The following is a 25,416-nucleotide window of genomic DNA, read 5'->3' on the forward strand; positions in this document are numbered from 1 at the left end:
ACAATGGAAGCAGTAATACTGGCAGGACCTTAAGGGTCTCATAGCTGCAGGAAGTCACTACTGCTATGGAGCTTGCACAGGCACAAGCCAGAACAAATGTGATCCAGCTCATTGAAATCATTAAATTTTTAACAACCTTTTTTTTAATAAAAATGGTTTTAAGTAAAAATGAACAAAACACAAATAAAACTGAACTAAACTCAATTTCAATATTGTATCTATTATTGTTGACGTTTAAAATTGTGATTATTTTCATTAGTAATCACAATTACTACCTTGTGGCCCTAGTTTGTTTTTTAATGATATATTGAGGTATAAATATTTTCTGGAGATAATATTTTATGTTTTTCTGTTGATTTGTTAACAGCTGCTTAATTTACAGCAAACAGGACGGTGAGTTGCTGGAGGTGCACTTTATTCCACCCAGTCCTCTGCTGTTGCTATGCTTAGTAATCATGCAACAGAGAGAACAGTGCACTAATCAGAGTCCTGCAACATGATTAGCTGATGTGCCTGGCATGGATGAAGAGATATCAGTTTGTGGAAACTGAGAGAGATGGCTGTGAGGATGTGGTGGGACACCAAAATGTTATTTTTGAGTTCAGTTTGATGGGGTCTGTTATTATTCAAATGACACCAGTTAGATAATTGTACATTGCAAGTGCTGTGCACATTTTCTAATGTTTTCCAATATCTTCACTACACAGTAAAATATATCTCCCTCTTTTATTTGTGCATGAAAGATCACTGTGTGGTTCAGCCACACTTGGAATATTATGTGCAGTTTTGGTCACCACACTACAGAAAAGATGTGGTAGTGTGTCAAAATGTGCTGAAGGGATTCACCAGGTTGTTGCCTGGTATGGAGGACTTGAGTTACAAGGAAAGATTGGATAGGTTGGGATTCTCACTGGAGTACAGAAGACTGGGGTTTGATCTTATAGAGATTTATAAAATCATGAGGGGCATAGATAGGGTAGATGGTCACAGTCTTTTTCCAAGGGTATGGAGAGTCTAAAACTAGAGGACATAGATGTAAGGTGATAGGGGAAATATTTAAAGGAGACTTAAGGAGCAAGATTTTCACACAGAGGGTGATGGGTATATGGAACCAGCTGCCAGAGGAGGTGGTAGAGGCAGGTACCATCACAGTATTTAAAAAACGTTTGGACAGATACGTGGATAGGAAAGGAAAAAATACAGGAAAATGGAATGAGCATATATGGGCATCTCAAAGGGTCCATTTCCAAGCTGTTAGAACATACTATACAGCACAGTATGGGCCCTTCAGTCCATGATGTTGTGCCAACCTATATCAACCTACTCCGGGATCAATATAACCCTCCCCTCCTGCACAGCCCATAACCCTCCATTTATCTTACATCCATGTGCCTTTCTTTTAAATTTCTTAAATTTTAAACATTCTTTTAAATGTCCCTATTGTATCCGCCTCTACCACCACCCCCAGCAGTGCATCCAGGTACCCACCACTCTATGTAAAAAAAAAACCCTACCTCTGACATCTCCCCAAAACTTTTCTCCACTCACCTTAATAGATGTCCTCTGGTATTGGCCATTGCCGCCCTGGGAAAAAGCTGCTGGCTGTCCACTCTGTCTAAGCCCCTCATAATCTTATACAGCTCTATCGTCGCCTCTCATCTTCCATCGCTCCAAAGAGAAAAGCCCTGGCTCACTCAACCTTTCCTCATAAAACATGTTCTCTAATCCAGACAGCATCCTGGTAAATCTCATTTGCACCTTCTCTAAAGCTTCCACATCCTTCTTATAATGAGATGACCAGAATTGAACACAATACTCCAAGTGTGGTCTAACCAGAGTTTTATAGAGCTGCAACATTACCTCATGGCTCTTGAACTCAGTCCCCCAACTAATGAAGGCCAGTACACTGTACGCCTTCTTAACAACCCTATCGAACTGCGTGGCAACCTTGAGGGATCCATAGACATGGACCCCAAGATTCCTCTGTTCCTTCCCACTGCTAAGAATCCTGCCATTAACCTTGTACTCCTCCTTCAAGTTCGATCTTCTGAAGTGTATCACTTCACACTTTTCTGGATTGAACTCCATCTGCCACTTCTCTGCCCAAATCCGTATCCTATCCATATCCCGTTGTAACCTACAACAACCTTATATATTATCCACAAACCTCCAACCTTCGTGTCATCTGCAAACTTACTAACCCACCCTTCCACTTTCTCATCCAAGTCATTTATAAAAATCACAAAGAACAGGGTTCCCAGAACAGATCCCTGCGGAACACCGCTGGTCACCAACCTCCAGGCAGAATATGCTTCACCTCATACCATCTCTGCCTTCTGTGGGCAAGTGAATTCTGAGTCCACGCAACCAAGTTTCCATGGATCCCATGCCTCATGACTTTCTGGATGATCATGGGGAACCTTGTCAAATGCCTTAGTAAAATCCATATACACCACATCCATTGCTTCCTCTTGACTTTCTTTTTCTACCTCTCTTGTCAACCATGGTTCCTTCACCCTACCATCCTTTCCCTATTTCAGTGGGACAAACCTATCCAGGATCCCATGCAAGTGATCCCTACACAACCTCTACATTTCTTCTGTGCATTTCCCTGAGAACATCTGTTCCCAATTTCCACTCCCAAGTTCCTGCCAAACATCATCATAATTAGCCCTCCCTTAATTAAAAACTTTCCCATATAGTCTGTTCCTATCTTTGTCCATGGCTAACCTAAAGGTCAGGGAGTTGTGGTCACTATCTCTGAAATGCTTGCTCACTAAGAGGTCTGTCACCTGACCAGCTTCATTGCCTAGTACTAGGTCCAGTATGGCATCTCCTCTAGTCAGCCTGTCCACATACTGTGTCAGAAATCCTTCCTGGACACACCTAACAAATTCTGCCCCATCTAAACCTTTTGCACTAAGGAGGTGCCAGTCAATATTAGGGAAGTTGAAGTCACCCATGACAACAATCCTATTATTTTTGTACCTTTTCAAAATCTGCCAACTCATCTGCTCCTTAGTGTCCCAGTGGCTAATGGGGAACCTAAAGAATACTCCCAATAGAGTGATTGCTCCCTTTTTCTGACTTCCACCCACACTGACTCAGTGGATGATCCCTCAACAATGTTCTTCCTTTCTGCAGCTGTGATACTGTCCCTGATCAGCAATGCCACTCCCCCACTTCTTTTACCTCCCTCCCTGTCCCTTTTGAGACATCTAAACTCCAGAACATCAAGCAGCCAATCCTGCCCTTGTGACAGCCAAGTCTCTGTTAGGGCCACAACAGCGTGACTCCATGTACTGATCCATGCTCTAAACTCATCACACTTATTCTTAATACTTCTTGCATTAAAGTAAACACATTTCAACCCGTCCAACTGACTACATTTATGCCCTATCCTTCCTCACAGTCTGTCTACACATTGCATCTACCTTTACATCAACTGCTCCATCATCTGACCTAACACTCTGGTTCCCATCCCCTGCCAACCAAGTTTAAAACCTTCCCAACAGCTCTAGCAAACCTGCCTGCAAGGGCATTAGTCCACCTCAAGTTCAGGTGTAACCCACCCCTTTTGTACAGGTCATACCTTCTCCAGAAGAGATCCCAACGATCCACAAATCTGAAACCCAGCCCCCTGCACCAACTCTTCAGCCACACATTTGTCTGCCATATCTTTCTATTCTTACCCTCACTATTGTGTGGCACAGGCAACAATCCAGAGATTACTGCCCTTGATGTCTTTCTTTTTAGCTTCTTTCCTAACTCCCTATATTCACTCTTCAGGACCTCATCCCTTTTCCTATCTAAGTGGTTGGTACCAATGTATATCATGACTTCTGTCCGTTCACCCTCCCCCTTAAGAATGCTGAGAACTCGATCCAAGACGTCTCTGACCCTGGCACCTGGGAGGCAACAAACCATCCGAGAGTCTCATTCTCTATGACATGACACTTCTACTAAAGTTCTACACTGTAAGACTATGACATTTCTACTAAAGTTAATGCTAGTGGCCAAAATATCCACATCTGATTGATTGGTGGCTTCTATTGGAAAGCACAATTCTTTGGCAGATCAATCTTCAGGAGGCTATGGTTACTCAAGACGCATGCAAAGGATGCCCTAATGTCCTTGTAATATAATGTTAACTCACAATATAGGACTGGTAAAGACTATTTATATTCATTGGGCTTGTCTAGAAAAAAATCAGACATTAGCTTAATATTTAATCTTTTATTCATTTTAATAATCATGATTATGAAAAATAGTATTCATACTAATTGAATTTATAAAGTTCTTCACTTCCATTACTCTCCAAGTACACTATTCATATACAGCACCTTTTGTATAAAGAAGTTATGTCTTAGCATTGTATTTGTCTTGTTTGATCAGAGCTTGAAACTGCACGCTCTTCAAGTTTACTCTGTCCACTTTATCTCGAAGTTGCATTTTACCAGAATCATTTTTGTATCTCATAATATAGTTACTTTACACCAAGATTACCTCCTGCAGTATAATGCCAAGAACTGTACACAACATTCAACCTAATTAAAAGAATAACTTACTAGATTCCCAAACTGTTGAAATTCATTAAATAATCTTTTTGAAAAGTAATTATGATCATTGAATGCCCCATCTGAGACCAAGAAAGTCCCTTGTAGATATCACAACCAAGGAGCATAGCTTTATGCCATTTGATCCTGGAATGATATTTGTTATTTTACTCAGTCCAGAACACACAGTTGACAGGGAGAAGTCTCCATGGTTGTTAAAACCGCAGGCAAAGACTAACCCTTGTAGTGCTTCAGACCTGAAGATACATCATATATCTTTTATCAAGTATGCCAAAAAGCAATCTTGGCATCCTTGATTTTTCAAAGTATTTCCAGTCAATGAAAACTTGAGACCTTACTTTATTAAAACTGCTTAAAGAGTTTTTTAAAAATAAAAAATAGGATTGATTAAACAATCCTGTTTTCTTAAAAAAAAATTAAAGGACACCTGGAAAAAAGGAGTGAATTAAAGGTAAATGCATGAGAACATACTAAATAGTATTAACAACCTGAAAACCAAAATGTGGAGCCAGGCAACGTAGGCGAGGTCCTAAATGAGTACTTCTCACCTGTATTCACCAAGGAAAAGGATATGGAAGATGGTAAATTAAGGGAGGGGTATGTCGATAATCTGGATTGGGTCATTATCGAGGAGGAGGAAGTGTTAGATGTCATGAGATGTATAAGGATTGATAACTCCATAAGGCTAGAGGAGATTGATCCCAGGTTGTTGTGGGTTGCAAGGGCGGAGATAGCTGTGCCCCTACAGAGATTTTTGCATCTTCGTTAGCCATTGGCGAGGTACCAGAAGATTTAAGGATAGGTAATGTTATTCCTTTGTTTAAGAAAGGCAGCCAGGTAACTACAGGCTGGTGATAAGAAAATTCTTGGAGAAAATCCAAAGCAATACGATTTATGTACACTTGGAAAGGTAGGGCCTGATCAGCGATAGTCATGGCTTTGTGCAGGGAAATTCTACCTCACTAATTTGATTGAATTTTTTGAGGAGGTAACTAAGAAGACTGATGAAGGCAGCATGATAAGTGTTGTCCATATGGACATCAGTAAGGCATTTGACAAGTTCCTGCAATAGTAGGCTGGTCCAGAAGATTAAGGGACATGAGATTAAAGGTAAACTGGCTAATTGGACTCCGCCCTGTCAATTGCAAGGATGCTGTTCCCTTCTCTCAGTTCCTCTGCCTCTGCCGCATCTGTTCTCATGATGAGGCTTTCCATTCCAGGACATCTGAGATGTCCTCTTTTCTCAGTAAATGGGGTTTCCCTTCCATCACTAACGATGCAGCCCTCACCTGCATGTCCATTTCCTGTATGTCTGCCCTCACCCTATCCTCCCCACTGACATAACAGGGATAGGATTCCCCTTATCCCCACCTACCACCCCATGAGCCTCTGCATCCAACACATCATTCTCTGCAACTTCTGCCATCTCCAACATGCCTTCCCCTTCTGACCCCCCCCCCTCCATTTTCCACAGGGACCGCTCTCTTCGTGACTCCCTTGTCCATTTGTCCCTCCCCCCCGATCACCTTCCTGGCACTTATCCCTGCAACCATGCAAAATGTTACATCTGCCTTTACACCTCCTCCCTCACCACCATTCAGGGCCCGAGATAGTCCTTCCAAGTGAAGTAGCGCTTCACCTGCAAATCAGTTATTGCATCCTGTACTCCCAATGCGGCCTCCTCTACATCGGTGAGACCCAGCGCAGATTGGGTGACTGCTTCATCGAGCACCTTTGTTCCATCCGCCGCGACAGCCAGGATCTCCTGGTGGCCAGCCACTTCAATTCCACTTCCCATTCCCATACTGACATGTCTATCCATGGCCTCCCCTACTGCCACTTTGTGGTCAGACGCAGGTTGGAGGAGCAACACCTCATATTCCGTCTTGGTAGTCTCCAACCTGACGGCATCAACATCTATTTCTCTAACTTCTGCTAACCATTCCCTTGTTTTCCTGTGTTCCCTTCCCCCCCCCCCCCCGACCCCTTTGTTTTCCCTCATTCCTGTGGCTCCCTCACCCCTTCTCTTCCCCCTCCCCTGCCATCACGACATGCCCATCACCTCCCTCTGGTTCCCCACCTTCCCTTTATTCCATGGTCCACTGTACTCTCCTATCAGATTCCTTTTTCAGCCCTTTGCCTCTTCCACCTATCACCTTCCAGCTTCTCACATCATTCCCTTTCATCGCCCCTCCCTCACCCACCTACTTTCCTCCTCTTGTCTGGACTCACATATCACCTGCCAGCTTGTGCTCCTCCCCCTCCCCTTTTATTCTAGTTTCTGCTCTCTTCCTTTCCCATTCTGATGAAGGGTCTTGACCTGAAATGTCGACTGTTTATTTTCCTCTTTAGATGCTGCCTGACCTGCTGAGTTCCTCCAGCATTTTCTGTGTGTTAATTGGATCCAAATTTAGTTTGGTGATTGGAGTCAGAGAATAGTGGTACAGGGATGGTTTTCTGATGGGAAGTCTGTCATCAGCGGTGTACCACAGGGATTGGTGCTAGGACCCTTGTTGTTTGTGAAATATATTAATGACCTACATGTGAATATAAGGAGGTATGATTAGTAAGTTTGCAGACAACATGAAAATTTGTGGTGGTGTAGATAGGGAGGAAGGTTGAGGCTGCAGCAGGATACCGTTCAGATGGAAAGTTGGGTGATACATTGGCAGATGAAATTTTATCCTGATAGCTGTGAGGTGATGCATTTTGGGAAGTTAATTATCAGTAGGATATATACAGTAAATTATAAAGTGCCATGGAATGTTGATGAAGAGGGACTTTGAGGTTCAAAGTCATTGTTCCCTGAATGTGGCAACACAGGAAGATAGTTTGGTGAAGGAGGCAAATGGCACGCTTGCATAGTCCGGGCACAGAATATAAAAATTAGGTTATGTTTGAACTTTACAAAACACTGGTTAGACTGCTGTTGGAATATTGTGTGCTGTTCTGGTTGCCACACTATAGGAAGGATGTGGTTGTAGTGGAGAACATACAGAGGAGACTTACCAGAATGTTGACTAGTTTGGAGGACTTTAGTTATGGGAGAGATTGAATAGGTTTGGTTTGTTTTCCCTGGAGTGTTGGAAGATGAGGGTTGATTTGATGGAAATATAAGATTATGAGAGGCATAGTTAGCATAGATAATTAAAATCTTTTTCCACTGGTAGGGGTATCAGAAACAAGAGGGTATAGCTTTAAAGTGAGAGGAGTAAGTTTTAAAGGGGACTTGAAGGAAAAGATTCCTTTACACAGAATGGTCAACATTGGAACCCGCAGCCTGAGGTGGTGGTGGAGTTGGATACGGTTACTACATTTAAGAAACCTTTAGACAGACACTAAAAAAGACGAAGCTTAGGAGGGTATAGACCTAATGTGAGCATATGGGATTAGTGCTTGGATGCGGTGTGTCGAAGCTCTATAACGCTAACTGGGGCTGCAGATCTGAAGCATTGACTGTTTCTCTTTCCACAAATACTGCCTGTTTTTTGTATCAACAACTAGTTTTATAATAATACATCTGAATGTAAAGTATTTTATGACTGCAAAATCTGTTTCATTCATTGTCTATCAGCACAGAAGATAGAATTTTCCTGGATTTTCTGGCAAACTAAGTGGGAAAATCTGCATTAAACACTGCTGGCAGGTTCAAATAAACTTCTTTACCCTGCATTTTGCTATATTATTTTATATGTTCTCTCTCAAATCAGTGCTGAACTACATGAAAGATTTTCAAAAATTGACAAAATGAAGAAGAGATATGAACTTCTGATATTTACAATGGAGCCTCCCGAGGGTGAAGAGGAACGATCTCAGGCTTATTATGTAATTAAGGTAAAAAAAAATTTACAAATATGAAAGAAGGAAATGGAAGCTATTGATCTCTTTATTTATTGCCATGAAGAACTCACACACCTTTCCTTGATATCTGGATGGATTGTGACAATTTAACTATTTCAGTAGATATTTGAATGTAGACACAAAATTAACAATTTCAAAATAATATATTTTACCAGTGAGAAGTTAATTACAACAGCATATACATTTATTTTGTTCTGATTGTACAGCTTTTAAAAAAAACATTCTTATCAATTTGCTGTCCTTCTGTTCTCTTCTAATGATATTGATTCTTTGCCTTGGACTTTGATAACATCCTGAAAATGCTAACAGTCAGTCTCTACATTAATATCAATTTTACCTTCCTTAACAAAGGGACACTAAACCCAGCAGGAACGTCCCTATTGTCATTTGATCATTAACAGAGAACATCGCCATCTAACCAATCACTATGAAATGTGTTGAAATATCCAAGTGAACCAGTCCATTATTTTCCTGTTTACACATGACTAACAGCCTTTGAGAGCCGAGCTGAGACTGGAACCTACTTTGCTGTGATCTATACAATGACACTTATTTCATAGCATCCGCCAGGGGTTTAGCATATCTAGCTTCGAAATCATAACAAAGCTAAGGATTTATGAACAAAAATCAATTATGTCACAATTAAATAAAGAATCTTTGTTTTTTTTCCATGATTAAGAACACTTTTATTCAGTAAAGAATTCAAATCACTAAATCAAATTGAGGTTATAAACTAGGCAACATAGAAGTTCTAAAATGAAGAAAGACCCTATCATGTTATTTCAACCTTGCCCCTTCCTACGGTGAAGTGATACATAGAATTGTTGAATAATTATGGCAATTAATATCCATCATACAACAGGTGTAAAAGAAGCATATAAACTTACATTTATATTGTGCTTTCACATTTCTTTCAGGACATCTCAGTGCTTTACAGCTAATGAAATATTTTTTGAAATATAGTCATTATTGTAATATGGGAAACAGTAGTAACTGAAAATGCAAGAGACTAATTTCTCCCAAATTTACTGCACTTACCAAAAGCAGTTTCTAATTATTTCTTTTATATTCTCAAGAATCAAATAGAGTATCTTGCACATCAACAGTAAACATTGGTTGAATTACTTCTAATGTTTTTATTTCCCAATTTGCACAATTTGGAAAAGTATCAGAAATATTATAACACAAGCCTACTTTTCAAATTCATCGGTGAATATATTCAGGTTGGCATTGACCAAGGGGTGCATGAATTGAGAGATTTCAGTATTGGCAAGCATGGTTAACAAATTGACTGTTGGGTCTCCTCTGGTAGATTCTTCCCTTGGCTGCCAAGTTGCCATTACTAATTAGCTCAGTCCAACATTTAGGTTCAAACTAGCAGATCCTAGAAGCAGAAAATGCATTTAGTTATCCTGCAAATGGAAAAAAACATTTTTGCCCATTGACAATAGATATTTATGGCTTTCCAGACAAAATTTTTGCAATCTAGTTTGATGCTTGTGTGCAGTTCTGAGAGTTCTTCTGTATTAGAAACATCATCCTTCAAGGAAAACTATAAACTCAAGTTCCCATTCAACTTTTCCAATGGTTATTAGGGATAGGTTTTCAATTTCAAAAATCAAACATTTTTCTTAATATTCTCACCAACATAACTTTTGACATAGCTTCCACAATAAAAACAAAAGAAAACATATGGTTACACTTTGTTGCTGCTTGTGGATTTTTCTTTAAGCAAATTGGCTTCTTTCTGTGCATATGGCAATATTAGGATCATTTCTGAAACATTATGATGTGTAGTATAAATACTTTTTTCCTAACCTAATTGCATTTAGGCTGCTCAAGAGAAAGAGGATCTTCAGAGGCAGGGGGATGAGCTTGATGCTAAAATTTCCAAAAGCGAAAAGGAATTAAGAGCCCTTGAGAATACACTGCAGCTCCTGCACAATCAAAATGCGGTATACCGAAAATCTTTCAGCAAGGTCACGGAAACAAGTACGTCTTTTCCCACCATTTATAATTGAGATATTGATAATTGCTTCCTTTCTTATAAAAAAATGTTCAAATTGAAGGCTGTATCAATGCAAATTTTCCACTTCATTTTTAATATTGATTTATCTGATCAAAAGACCTCCAAGTTAAATTGAATGGCACATGTAAATCTATCCTCTATGATGGTGTCTTTCTGAAAACAGTGCAAAAAATCAAACCCTGTTTTATCCAATTAATGACAAGGAAAAGAAACAAAAAGCAAATATGCCATGTTGCCTTGGACTCCAAAGACCTAAAACTGTTCCAAACCTATTTTAGGCCAGATTTTTTTTAGCCATCTGTGACAGCTGCCACATTTGTAAAGCCCAATACTGAGCTAGCATATTGCTCCTTCCATTTTTGACAGCACTCCTATAGATTGCTGCCAGTCTACATTCACCTCCTACACCCTTGGACATATCTAGGGGTTAAAGCCATTGACACAAAGTGGGATGCTGGCAATACACAAATTGTCATCAGAATTTACTAAAGAAATAATGGATGTTGACAACTCATTCAAATAAGCCAAATCTAGTCTTGGAAGAAACTTCAGGGAAATTTTAGCCTTCCTCTATGGGGCTTTTGAAATATGGACAGAGTCCGTAACTATTTTTTTTCTCAACCTACAATGATTTCTGCCTTATAATTATTATACATCTGTTTAGTTCTTCAGTAATTACTCACAGAGTGTGAGTTCAAGAATGTATATTCTATCATTCCAAATAAACTAGGAATATTTTGTTTATGCTCTATGATGCATTTGAGCCCAGAGTTCTATTTCTAACCTTGTTAAAAGAAATATATACATAGTAAAGCTTTAGTAATCTGCTATTTGACTATTTACAAATCCCAGTGGATTGGCATCTGGCTGACTAAGTGCTGATTCTTGTGCATACCTGGGCCCTGCTTCCCACTGTGCTCCCTTGCCAGCACTGGGACCCTGACTCCTGCACTCCTCTTGCAGCTTACTGGTGCCCCAGTTCCCATGCTATCTTTCACACACCAGCTCACAAGTTCTCTTTCACATACTAGTGCCCTGGTTCCCACACTACCTTTACTGGGGTTCACCGGAAAATTTATTATTGTAATGTGTAATATCTTAAAAAAAATTGCAAATGAAAATCTTGTTGGAATATTCATGGAATAACATCCAATAGTCCAGAAAATCCTGAGCCTGCTGGATTAACATAGTTTTGCTATATACGCTACTAAAATATTTATGTTTGTTATGTCTACAATTTAATTCTCAATTCTTAAATCACACTGGTTTAGAAGATACACAAACTTGCTTTCACACTGTTGTCCCATCTACATCTTTATTAATTTGGACATGAAAATGGAGTTAAAAGATATAGGAAAAAATCTGAACTGATAGCTAACATCATAAAGTTCCCATACCCAGAAAGTTATGTCTTCTTTCTCAGAATGAGTTTTTTTTTGTGTGCTGATTTAGTAGTGGTCTATACGGATTTTAAACTGGATAAAAAAATGCCAACCATTTGCCTGGACTAATTCAACACTTCCAAAACTTAACTATTCAACCTTAATCTATAACCTCAATAGGTGAAGAGTATGAGGATAAATTAAAGTTGGAAGAACAGAAGCGGGCCTTTGATGAAAAATATAGATACAAACGCAGGCAGATTCGAGAACTCCAGGAAGACATTCAGGTAAATCATTTAAAACAGTCATGTTCCCAATTGGATAACTGATTAAATTCAGATGTTTTCTCCATAAGACCCCATGTTTCATTGCTGACTTACCTCCTTTCGAATGTTTTTTTTATGTTGAGGCAGGTCTTAGTGACAGTGACTGAAAACAAGTCCTAATCACATTTTCGTTGAAAATAGCTAATTATCCTTCTGTATTGTTAATAATGTCTATCTGATAAACTGCTTGGGCTGAGAACATTTTAATAAGAAGTTTGTGGAAGTCTCTCGGTCATCAGCCATTTTTGCTACCAACAGGGGCAATAACTGGACAGTGTGTATCAAACTCCAGGCTGTGGTAGAGTCTATGATTTTGCAGACCTTTCAATTATGAATCTGGTAAGTTAGTGGTCAGTTCCTGTGTCTAGAGGCATAGAGTATTAGAGCATGGAAATGGGTCCTTTGGCCAACTCATCCACACCAACTGCCTGTATTGGCCCACATCCCTCTAAACCCCTTCTATCATGTACTTATTCAAATGTCTTTTAAATGTTGTTATTGTACCTGCCTCAACTACTTTCTCTGGCAGCTCATTCCATATGTGCACCACCCTCTGTGGGTGGAAGTTGCCCCTTGGGTCCCTTTTAAACCTTTCACCTCTCACCCTAAACCTATGGCCCTCTAGTTTTTTGTTCTCCTTCCTTGGAAAAAAGACTAGGTGCATTGATCCTGTCTATACCCCTCATGATTTTATACACCTTTATTCTTTGGAACACAGGAGATTGAGGAGTGACCTTATAAGGTCCTAGCCTGCCCAACCTCTCCCTCTAAGTCAGGCATTCAAGTCCTAGCAGCATCCTCGTAAATCTTCCCTGAACTCTTTCCAGTTTAATGATGTCTTTCCTATGACAAGTCTCACCAATGTCTTGTACAACTGCAACATAACATTCCAACTCCTAATACTGAAGTACTCCAACTGATGAAGGCCAGCGTGCCAAACATCATCTTCACCACCTTATCTACCTGTGACGCCACTTTCAGCAAACTACTTGTACTCCTGGTCCCTCTGTTCCACAGCACTCCCCAGGGCCCGACTATTCACTGTATAAGTCCTACCCTGGTTTGACTACCCAAAATGCAACACTTTGCACTTGTCTGAATTGAAAGCCATTTGCCAATCCTCAGCCCCACTTACCTAGCTGATTAAGATCCCCTTTGTAATTTTTGATAACCTTCTTCACAGTCCACAGTACCACCTATTTTAGTGTCATCCACAAACTTACCAACCACGCCTTGTACATTCACATCCAAATCACTTATATTAATAACAAACAACAAAGGTCCCAGCACCGACCCGTGATACACTAATAGTCACAGGCCTCTAGTGTGAGAAACAACCTTCGACCATCACTCTATGCTTCCTACCATCAATCCAATTATGAATCCAATTATCTATCTCTCCCTGGATCCCATGCGATCTAACCTCCCAGACTAGCCTGTCATGTGGGACTTTGTCAAAGGCCTTGCTGAAGTCCATATAGACAATGTCCACTGCCCTACCGTCATCTATCCTCTTGGTTACCTCTTCAAAAAACTCTAAGGGATTTATCAGACACAACTTCCCACACACAATGCCATGCTGACTATTCCTAATGAGAGCTTGCCTATCCAAATGTTGATATATCCTATCCCTCAGAATCCCTTGCAATAACTTGTCCATCACAGACGTCAGACTCACTGGTCTGTAGTTCCCTGGCTTGTCTTTGTTGCCCTTCTTAAATAATGGTACATAATTAGCCACCCTCCAGACTTCTGGAACTTCATGTGTCACTAAAGATAAAGCAAACATCTCTGCAAGGGCCTCTGCAATTTCTCCCCTAGCTTCCCACAAGGATGCACTAAGGCCCTGGGGACTTATCTACCTTGATGTGCTTCAAGGCATTATGTGTTAGACATCATTTGACTACAACGTAAACTTCTGGGTATTACGATCCTGAGATTCTGGAACCAGAAGTCATCTATTTTGAGACCATTTCCTGCACAGAAGACGTGAGGCTTTGAGTTATTGGGAATGCTACTGCTGGGCCCTTTAAGGTTCTGAAGCTTTCTCTGGAAGTAGCAGAGACAAATAGACTACGAAACTTCAAATGGTGACTTCTTGCACTGGGGATAGTGCAAAACGAAACTCTTCTATTCAACCAAGAAACAAACTGGGCTGATATCAAAATACATACCCATCTGTGAGCAGCCAAGCAATTTGTTCAAAGTACAGAGAGTGGGTGAAAATATCAGTAGTAAAGTCATTCATCGATCTTTGCTGCAACCTGTAACATATGGCAGAAGTAGAGCAGAAATCTAAGTGATGAGTATGCGTAGCAACAGCTTGTCAGAAATATCAGGTGCTTCAGTATCACAGTGACAACTGAGGTAAATCTCTACATCATTTGGTTCCTCCCTGTACAGCTTTACTGTTCAGAGAATACAATCAGTTAGCAGAGCTCTGAGCAGGAAACAATGCTTTCAATCAATAACACCTGACATGCATTCCACATTCCCTTCAACAAGCGTATTAGCACCAAGGCCCCATCAAACAGTATGTTTAACAGAATTTGAAATAATCATAGTCAAAAGGTTCCATTTCTTTGGATAAAACACAATGTCCAGGTAGGTGCTTTGGCCATTCATCAGAACCCTGTTGTAGAAGGAAAGAATTCACACAGAGTCTGGGGTTTACCTTCAGAACAAACTTTCTCTTTATTACAAGCTGAGATCAACAGGGAAGTCACTCATCCTAGAACGAATGCTCCTCGATCCAAAGTTTTTTTTATTCTTATGCTATTTCTTATTTGCTTCCCCCTCCCCCACCCCACCACTATCTCTATCCCACATGCACTGTGTACACATAGAGTGAGGTAAGCCTTTTGCAGTGTCGCACTTCAGTGCCTATGTGCTATGTGAGCTGTTCTGCTTTTACCTTATATGTACAATGGCAAGCTTCCGTCCTGGAGCTGTTGTTAGCTGGTAACCAGGCATGAGTTTACTATAGTTCATTTTCGCCTACAGTTTGTAGCTCGAGCCAGTTGAGCCTGTTATAGACTTTCACTGCCTGGTACCAACCCTGTAGAGTCCTCCTTTATCTCTCTGCTGCACTATAGTGCCAAGAATTCACTATTCCTTACTATGAGTTTACCATCCCCCTACCATCATTGATATTCTGCCCCAAAACTGGAGCCAATACCAAGACAGATGATCAATAATGTGGAGGACAAAAGGGACCAGTTTCGAATGTCAATCTTCGTGTGTAATCTGCATGACGATGTGTGGAGGATGGAGTTGCTTGGGAGTGTCTCTTGGGAGTCACTGCACCCAAGCTAGTGGCAAGCAAAGAATATTATTGGCTTGCATTTTATAGGGCAGTCTCATGCAAACCTATTGCCATTCCCTGCATAAATGCTGGCAAGTTTGTGATCTCTTCATTTATTAATTCAGCCCTTGCTTTTTCTCATGTACCAAAGTATAATCTTTTTTCCAACCATTGAATTTGCAGTCTTACCAAATTCCATCCTTTGCAGTCTGTTGAAGCTGCAACATGCTAAAATGCCCATGTCAAAAAGATTAAGATTATCCAGTCAGTCGTCACTGCATTCCCTTCTCCTACCTCACCAGATAAAACTTACTATATCCTTGACCTGAAATCACAATTTCTTTTAGCTTTTCTGCTATCTTTTTAATATGCCATCCCAGATCTGTGCATATTTTTGCAGAACCTCATATTTGACAATGTCCAATCAGACATCCAAACTTGCTGCAATACTGAAACAGCTTTTAACAACTTCACAAATTATACCATGGGTTACCATGAGAAAGCTATTGATGCATTTGACCAAAATATATTCCTTCATTGTTTCACCACTATTGCACAATAATGTGAGACTACATTCACCTAGTTTCTTTGTTGCTTTCCAACTCGGTATGCTCTCCAAGGATTGACTCTCCTATTCTCATGTTTTAAGAACAAGTTGATTCATGCTGCTGCACTTACCTCTACTCAACAATACCTCTTCTGATTTCTCTAAATTATCAAACAGTCCATATGACATCCAGTACTGGATGATCAGAAATTTCCTCCAAGTATGATTTTGATTGTGCAAATCATTAACTCCAATCCTCATTGCAAACTTGATAACCAACCCACCAGCTCCAGATACGCTAGTCTAAACTTTTGAATAAAAATGGAAAAGGCTGGAGATATTCAGCAGGTCAGACAACATTTGTGGAAAGACGATCATAGTTAATGGTTTAGGTCAATGACCTTTTATCAGAACAATAAAAGTCAACTTATAATGTTAAACTCCATTTTGAAAATTTCATTTGTTTTCAAATTTCCCCATTGTCTTGAGACTAAGTAATAATTTCATCATAATAAAGGATTCTCTGAGAAAAAGTGATAACATGGTAGAATTTTAGAGTTTGAGAGAGACAAAAAGTTCAAAACTATTTTCTACATTCAAATAAAGGCGAGGTTTTAAAAAAAGCTGAGAGGAAACTTCAGAAGTCAATTGTACAGCTTTTCCCCCAACAACACTGCCTGCTTCGCTAGATCATAAAACAGCAGCTGGAGTATATCCAAAAAAAACTCACTGTTAAACCCACCAAAATAATTCCTCCTGTTGATTGTCTGTTGCTTAAGCAAAGACCAGAAGCGCTGCAGAGGGAATATGAAAGCTGAACATCACTGCTGACTCCGGAGAGTGTCAATTCAAGAGAGACAATCAGTTTGGAGAATTGTGAAGCCTCTATTTGATCCCCCAAGGCACAGGTGGAAAGAAATCAAGGTGAATATCAAGAGATTGTTCACCTCAAGAAGAAGTCAGAAGACGACGTGCCAAGTCTGGGAAAGACAAGGATGGATGTTGAGGAGTAGCACCAAGAGGAAAAGACCCTACGAGTCTCATTCCTTTCCTCAGAATCCTCCAATATCATCTTCTGATCCAGAGTCCAGATGGGATGAGATGTGCCTTCACTTCTTCAAAAAGGTTCATAGAGGGAGCCCTATGATTAGAAGCCTTGAGGAAGATAAACCAGTAACATCCTCACAGCCTGATATATAAGAATCTGCAAATCCTTCTATGCCAGGCTATATGTTCCAAAGGGTACTGACATCACAATCTCACAGAACTTCTGTTTTGTTTCTTGGAGGCTTTAGAAGACTTGGGACAACCATTAATCCTGGATAAACTGACAAGATCAGCCATTTTTAGGCATGCAAAACTCCTGGAAGCAACTGCATGCCGGTTGAATTGTATTTGGCTCTATGGGATTGGATTGGCCCAGACCTACTGGAAGCACAACAGAAAGGGCATTGACACCTTCTTGTATAAGCAGAGGGAGAAGAGGGAAGAAATAATTAATCAGCAACCCATCTAAGTGTTAAATGTAGATTACAAGGTTTTCTCCAAGGTCCTTGCCAATCAAGAATTTTTCTGGGCCTGGTGATTCATCTGGGCCAGACCTCTGCTCTATTGGGTAAGAAGATCACCCTTGCCCTACTCAGAGAAATGATACCCACACAGGACAAGGGTGAGCACTTGTCAACTCGGATCAGGAGGAAGCCTTTGACAAAATAATGTATGCATCTATCAAGTACATGCTCTCCAAAGTGGGGTTTAGGGAGGAAAAAGTAATCAGATAAGACATCACTACCACCATACTATTAAATGGGTTGGAAGTGGAAAGCTTTCCAATCAAACCTAGAGTAAGGTAAGGTAAGGTAAGGCTGCGCTCTCTCCTTACTTGTCTGTGTGTTCCATAAAGCTTTCAGCTGAGTCCACTAAGAAAGTCTCACATATCAAACTGATGATCCCAGGCAGCGGGTCAAAGCCTTCCTATGCATGGGGGTGTTGCCATTTTCTGCTTGTACTCACGGTTGGTTCACAGATTGATGAGCAAGTATGACCAAAGCCAATCACAGTGAGTGAGGCCATGTTTTTTAGCAGCTGCTCCAAACAATCTATTGTTCCTTTCATCTGTAACTCCTATTGTCTTCGAGTCCTGGGAATGTGGTTGGGAGGAGCTGGTGTTGGAGATCAATTCATCAGCAGCTCATCACTGTGGCAATCTTAGTCCCACCCTATCAGAGGTATTCCCTCTCCCTACATCTCTGTAATTTGAAATTAACTTGTTTTCTCGTTCCCAGTTCTGACAAAAGATCTTCCATCTGAAACATTAAATTCTGGTCCCCTTTCCATGGATGCTGCCCGACCTGCTGAGTGCTTCCAGTATTTTACTTCAGATTTTTACATCTACAGTGTTTTCATTCATGGGAATAACATGAATTGCTATGAAAAAGTTGACTTCAATGTTTTGTATTATGTACTTATGAATTTTTTTATGAATGAAACACACTTTCAAATAAAAAGTATATACTAAAGATCAGGAAAGGTATTTTGAATTATCGTCCCCTATATATATGCCACAATGAAATAAAACTTCTGTGGCTTTTTCCTCAGTGCATGACAAACACCTTAGATAACTTGCTGAAGGAAGAATCAACACTACAGGTAATTGCTCAAGAAAAACAAGATAAAACTGTACATCTCATAAAGGAACTGGATGATCAGAAAGTCAAACTGGAAAGGGTGACCAAACATGTATGTACACATAACTATTACTGTTTATAGAACTGTCAGATTTTTACAATCCACCTTTGCATTTGGAAACCATTGTACCACATAAATCAGTATTCCTTAAAGTTGTGTAGACATAAAACACATTGAATCTGTAGAAGTATCAGTAATTCCTTCTGAATCTATAGAAATATCAGTAATTCCTTGCAGAATAGCTGTCTTTTCTTATAAATATATGCCACTGTTTAAGATTATTAATTGAATTCTGAACATACTGGCCACAACCTTGAGGGTGATTGCACTCAAATACATTTCCCACCCGCATTCCAAACCTACATCAGTTCTTCAGCTCTTACACTGAGAAACCCACTTGAAAAACCTGCACCAGGTCAGACTTGGTGCAGGAATGGTGACTGAATAGGAACAGCTATTTTAAATAATTTACATTTTGTGGAGTTGAATTTAATTAAACATTTTAATCATTGTTATTTTTTAAAATTCTGCTTGATTTCAACAAGTTTTTGAATCTTTCTCTTTGTCCAAGACAGTCTGGATTTTTACAATCAATTATGCACAGGTAGATTTTTTTTTATCCTACCACCCTCATAATACAATTGCACTGCAATACACAAGGCCATGCTGCCCTGCAGTCTTGGGTGTACAAATTGACAATAGTAGATCCTCAGAAGTCAAGTTTGTAATTGCCAACTAGTTAAGTGGCAAACAAGGATGGCAGGAGATTCTGGGCCAAAACTTTTAATATTTACAAAGACTTTAGCTTGACAAAATAAACATAGATTATTGCTTGAATTTCAGGTAAATTCATTCTGTCTAGTATAAAGACAGAAAATACTGAAAGTACTCAGCAAGTCAGGCTGCACTTGTGGAGACAGAAACAGTTAACATTTCAAGTTTATGATCTTTCATCAGAACAAGCGCACCAACCAAAACATTCATTTTATTTGTCTCCACTGATGTTGCATGACTTGCTGAGTACAGTATTTGCATTTTTTTGCATTTAATCTAGCATTTTATGTAATACTATATTGTACTAGGCAATAAACAGGAGAAAGTATTTTAATTATAATCAGTGACCACTCAGGTAGAAAAATTTAGAGAAATTGAAAAATAAGCAGCTTCCAAATAGCTTCACTAAATCTCAAATGCAAAAAAAAAATCCTGAAATTTGACATATGTTATAAATTACTGAGCAGATCAAGCAGCATCTGTAGTGAGAAAAACAGGTAATTTTGGGTTGATAACATCCACAGATGTTGCCTGACCTGCATCTTTAAACATTCACTTCATTCAGTGCTTTCTTGCATCACAAGTCAATAGCTGCATTAACTCTCACCCTACAAAAGCGCATTCTAAATTTATAAGAATTATTTTCCCCTAATTTTTATCTAAACTAAACCCAATTTACACTGGGAGAATTAACTTCTAAAACACTTTCTAGCACTGAATTTTCACGTGAGATTTCCATTCTTCCTCTCTACTTACCCAAATTGTCATCGCTGATGTTAGTATCTTCAAAAAAAATTCTGAATGTTGGATGAATTTTTAAAATAAACAGTGCTCCAAAGTGGTTAAAGATGTACGTTCCACTAAGCAAAGTCTTGGAGAAACCCCTGAGGAGCAAGACATTGATCTTCGTGAACTACGAGACTTTAACAGGTCATTGAACAAGTTATTGGCAGAAGCAATGGATGATTGTCCAAGTTTGGCTGCAGATCTTCAACTTTACTTTGATCAGGTAAAACAAATGTACGGGGAAGAAACAATTTTAAATGTTGGATTTTGAGAGTAAGTGGTTAGGATACTTTTGTTTACAAATTGGATTTACAGATTAAGCCACAACTTAATATTACTAGACAATGCAAAGAGGTTACACCTCAAATTAAAACTGATGAAATGATTTCTCATCAGAAATGCATTGGTTGTTAAACTACCAAATGTAATCCCATAATCATACCATGTTTTTCTGCTCATTTCTGACTGATAGACATAGATTAAAATTTAAAATATTAATTATACCAACCATACAAATAATTAGGTTTGGTGTTATTTAAGAATAATTTTATTTATATTTAGAACATGGAGTAATACAGCACAGTACTGGCCCTTTGGTCCATGATGTTGTGCCGAACTATATAAACACCTCCTACATGATCAATCTAACCCTTCCCTCCTGCACAGCCCACAACCCCCCATTTTTCTTACTTGCATGTGCCTAAGAGCCTTTTAAATCTTCTTATTGTATCAGCCTCTACAACCATCCCCAAGCAGTGTGTTCCAGGCACCCACCACTCTCTGTGTAAAGAACCTACCTCTGACATCCCCCCTCTGACCTTAAATGGATGTCCGCTGGTATTGGCTATTGCTGCCCTGGGGAAAAGGTGCTGGCTGTCCACTCTATCTCTGCCCCTCAATCTTATACACCTCTATCAAGTCACCTCTCATCCTGCGTTGATCCAAAGAGAAAAGCCCTAGCTCACTCAACCTTTCATCATAAGACATGCTCTCCAATCCAGGCAGCATCCTGGTAAAACTCCTCTGCACCCTCTCTAAAGCTTCCACATCTTTCCTATAATGAGGCGACCAGAACTGAACACAATACTCTAAGTGTGGTCCAACCAGATTTTTATAGAGCTGCAGCATTACCTTGTTGCTCTTGAACTCAATCCCCTGACTAATGAATGCCAGCACACCATACACCTTCTTAACCATCCTATCAACTTGCGTGGCAACTTTGAGGGATCTATGGACTTGGACCCCAAGATCCCTCTGTTCCTCCACACTGCTCAGAATCGTGCCAGTAAACTTGTACTCCACTTTCAGTTCGTTCTTCCATATACACCACATCCACTGCTCTAGTTATTTGTTTTGTCACCTCCTTGAAAAATTCAGTTAGGCTCGTGAAGCATGACCTGCCCCTCACAAAGCCATACTGACTATCCCTAATAAGAAAGACTATGCTTCTCCAAATGCTTGTAAATCCTGTCCCTAAGGATCCTCTCCAATAGCTTGCCTACCACTGATCTATAATTCCCAGGATTATCCCTATCACCTTCCTTGAACAAGGGAACAACATTAGCCATCCTCTAATCCTCTGGTACCACTCCTGCGGCCAGGAAGGATGCAAATATCATCATCAACACCCCAGCAATCTCTTCCCTCTCCTCTTGTAATAACCTGGGGTATATCCCATCTGGTCCTGGGGACTTATCTATCCTAATGTTTTTCAGAAGCTTCAACACTACCTCTTTCTTAACCTCAACATGCTCCAGCACATTAGCCTGTTCTGCGCTGACCTCACATTCATTAAAGTCTCTCTCCCGAGTGAACACTGAAGCAAAGTACTCATTAAGGACCTCCCTTACCTCCTCTGCTTCCAGGCATGTTTCCCCCTTTATCCCCGAGCAGTCCTACCCTCATTCTAGTCATCCTCCTGTTCCTCACATACGTGTAGAATACCTTGGGGCTTTCCTTAATTCTACTAAGTCCTTCTCATGTCCACTTCCAGCTTTCCCAAGTCCCTTCTTAAGCTCCTACCTGGCTACCTTATAATTCTCAACAGCCCTGCTTGATTTTTATGTCCTAAAGCTCAAGTACGCTTCCTTCTTCCTCTTGACTAAATATTTCACCTGTTGTCAACCATGGTTACTTTACCCTACCGTCCTTTCCCTGTCTCAGTGGGACAAACCTATCCAGAACTCCATGCAAGTGTTCCCTAAACAGCCTCTACATTTCTTCTGTGCATTTCCCTGAGAACATCTTTTCCCAATTTACGCTCCCAAAATCCTGCCTAATACTGTCGTAATTAGCCCTTCCCCAATTAAAAACTTTCCCATATCGTCTGCTCCTATCCCTGTCCATGGCTATGCAAAAGGTCAGGGAGCTGTAGTCACTATCTCCGAAATGCTCACCCACCCAGAGTTCTGTCACCTGACCAGGTTCTTTGGCTAGTACTAGGTCCAGTATGGCCTCTCGTCTAGTCAGCCTGTGCACATATTGTGTCAGGAATCCTTCCTGGACACACCTCACAAATTTTCTCCCATCTAAACCTTTTGCACTAAGGAAATGCCAATCAATATTAGGGAAGTTGGTCTCCCAGGACAACAACCCTGTTATTTTTGCACCTTTCCAAAATCTGCCTACTTATCTGTTCCTCAGTGTCCGGGTGGCAATTCAGGGGCCTATAGAATACTCCCAACAGAGTGATCGCTCCCTTCCTGTTTCTAACTTCCACCCCCACTGATTCAGTAGACGATCCCTCCACGACGTCCTCCCTTTCTGCAGCTGTGACACTATCCCTGATTAGCAATGCCACTCCCCCACCCCTTTTACCTCCTTTTATAAATAATTTCTGAACTATGCAACGTAATGAAAAACCTGTTAAGTAAAATGCCAATTTAACATCAAGAGACATCGTAGTTCGATAAACGTAATTGCAGATATTTTGATTTAGGCTGGCTTACCATTACCAACTGCTCCAACGCCACCACGTAGTCATCATAGTTCAAGATCACCATCAGTTCGCAGCTCCGCATCATCTGTGAGGTTAGTATCAGGCATGTAAATGCATATAGATCACCTATGGCACACATCTTGACAAAATGGAGACACAAGAGACTGCAGATGCTGGAAATCTGGAGCAAAATATAAAGAAGCTGGAGGAACTCAGCAGATCAGGCAGCATCCATGGAGGGAAATGGATAGTCTACATTTCAGGTTGAGACCCTTTATCTGGACTGGAAAGAAAGAAGGGAGATAGCCAGTATAAGGAGGTGGAGGGAAGGGGTGGAGCAAAATTAATAATATTAATGTCATAATTCCTCATACATATTCTTTTTACTGCCAACAAGGTACCTTGAGCAATTGGACGGGATTGAATGTTTTCCATTACATTGGATCTACAGCACAACTTTTTTTTATGCTCTGCACAAGCTGCCTCCCACTCTACATGTACTGTCCCTGGTCATTTTTAAATGCAGTATAACTGGAAGCATTTCCATGTCAACATTACAATTCCTTCATTATTTAAAAAAATGTTCATCAGGTCACCTCAGCTTTCTCTTTTCCCAGAAAAAGGGGTCCTAGCCTGATTGTTAGCATGTTTTACAAATCCTTTTTTTTAGCTTTACAAATGACTTGGGAATCTTCTTACTGGCCAAACTATTTGAAGTGCTGTGCAAGTTTATTTCTATATATTGAATAATGAATCTCAGTGCTTTATTTTAAAATAATAACCTGCATCACTATTCATCTTCCTACCAACATGCACCATTTTAAACATTTCTACAATTAATACACAGTTCTCTGTTAATTAATCTTCTGTTTTCTCACAATTTTCATTTGTATTAAAATGCTCAGATTAATAGTATTCAGAAATTTATAAGTTTTGCATCTGGTTTGCTTTTCCAATTGTTAATGTGATTAAAATCACACTGTCTTATTACTGGGAACAATTCATGTCAAACCATCCCAGATTCTTGACAGAAAGCAGAGTTTTCAAGCAGAAATTAATTAATGTAGTTTCAATGAATATCACATTTCATAATATACAACAATTCCTCCCCCCCCCCCCCCCCCCCCCCCACAAACAGGGTTACTTCATAAAGAATATTTGTTATTTTCCCCCCTTTCCCAATTGAATACAAGATGCCAGCACCTCCTGGATATTTTGCCCATGAGAGTGAACAATATTCGCTTCTTAACAATGAAGGTATCTGAGATGAGTCCTATCTCTATTGCTTGCAGATACACTTGAGTGTATCCTAGTTACAATTCTTGGACAACTTCCTGGATTACATTTTTTAGCATTCTCAAGAACAGACATATACTTAAGAAGTGAATGTGAAATTGATAAAATAATTTGCAATTAGAGTTGGTTACAAATTTTTCTAGCAAACTGAGCACACACTTTGAGCGTCTCACTCAAAGAGAACTTAATAAACTTGCCATTCTAAGAACACTGTCTTTGTTGGACTACTCCTAATGCTATTTGTTCTTCCATTCTAGCAACATAATGAGCATCTGTGAAGGTGATAAGATGAACAACTAAATCTCTTTTAGAATTAAAAGAAATCTTGGCTCTGTTAAAATTTTAATTACTAACTAGGCTTCATCTGGAGCACTGGGTCCATTTCTGGGCATCACACCTCAGGAAGGATCCATGGAAGATACTAGCAGAGGTGGAGGAATTCTATTACCTGCTGATATCATTAGTGCAAAGAAAGTTAAAGGGGAATTTAATAGCTCTCTGTAAGGTTTTAATACAGTTAGTAAGAAGAAACTGTTTCCACTGGCACACAGACTGGTGACCAGTGGATACAGATTTAATTCCAAAAGAATCTGACATACAATGTGAAGAAATATTTTCACAAAGTTGTTACCATCTGAAATGCATTGACTGAAAGAGTGTTGGAATCAGATAAAAAGAAAATTGGGCATATACTTAAAGGAAAAAAGAATGCAGGATAATGGAAAGGAGCAGAAGTATATTAATTGAATGCATCTTTCAAATTGGTCCAATGGGCCAAGCCATCTTCACTAGCTCAATAAGGTTCTATGGGAGATTATTTGGGTATGTCTGATCTTTAGAAAAAACATGCTCCAAGATCATGAAAAGCACTAATTTTAATAAACGTTGACTGTTTATTTCCCTTCATA

General features: G+C 39.8%; 1 protein-coding gene and 1 long non-coding RNA gene across 4 annotated transcripts in view; one reads left to right on the plus strand and one right to left on the minus strand.

Moving 5' to 3' along the window:
* LOC127571195 (coiled-coil domain-containing protein 39-like) overlaps positions 1-25,416 on the plus strand; it is a 101,056-nt gene that overhangs the window by 73,558 nt on the left and 2,082 nt on the right. For 2 of the 3 annotated variants that reach the window (XM_052017340.1, XM_052017338.1), the window contains 6 exons: positions 8,288-8,411; positions 10,271-10,430; positions 12,030-12,136; positions 18,625-18,765; positions 20,318-20,497; positions 23,213-23,304. In XM_052017340.1, the coding sequence (XP_051873300.1) occupies positions 8,288-8,411; positions 10,271-10,430; positions 12,030-12,136; positions 18,625-18,765; positions 20,318-20,497; positions 23,213-23,304 (804 nt within the window). The remainder of the gene's footprint in view (positions 1-8,287; positions 8,412-10,270; positions 10,431-12,029; positions 12,137-18,624; positions 18,766-20,317; positions 20,498-23,212; positions 23,305-25,416) is intronic. The other variant, XM_052017339.1, reaches the window with a different exon arrangement.
* Positions 8,499-14,948, minus strand: LOC127571197 (uncharacterized). Its single transcript, XR_007956455.1, has 3 exons — positions 14,850-14,948; positions 14,350-14,439; positions 8,499-9,822 (listed from the first exon to the last, which is right to left on the minus strand). It is a non-coding gene; the product is annotated as an uncharacterized LOC127571197 (long non-coding RNA).

The sequence above is a fragment of the Pristis pectinata genome, chromosome 6, assembly GCF_009764475.1.
Source record: "Pristis pectinata isolate sPriPec2 chromosome 6, sPriPec2.1.pri, whole genome shotgun sequence".
In the NCBI taxonomy this organism is placed as follows: Eukaryota; Metazoa; Chordata; class Chondrichthyes; order Rhinopristiformes; family Pristidae; genus Pristis; species Pristis pectinata.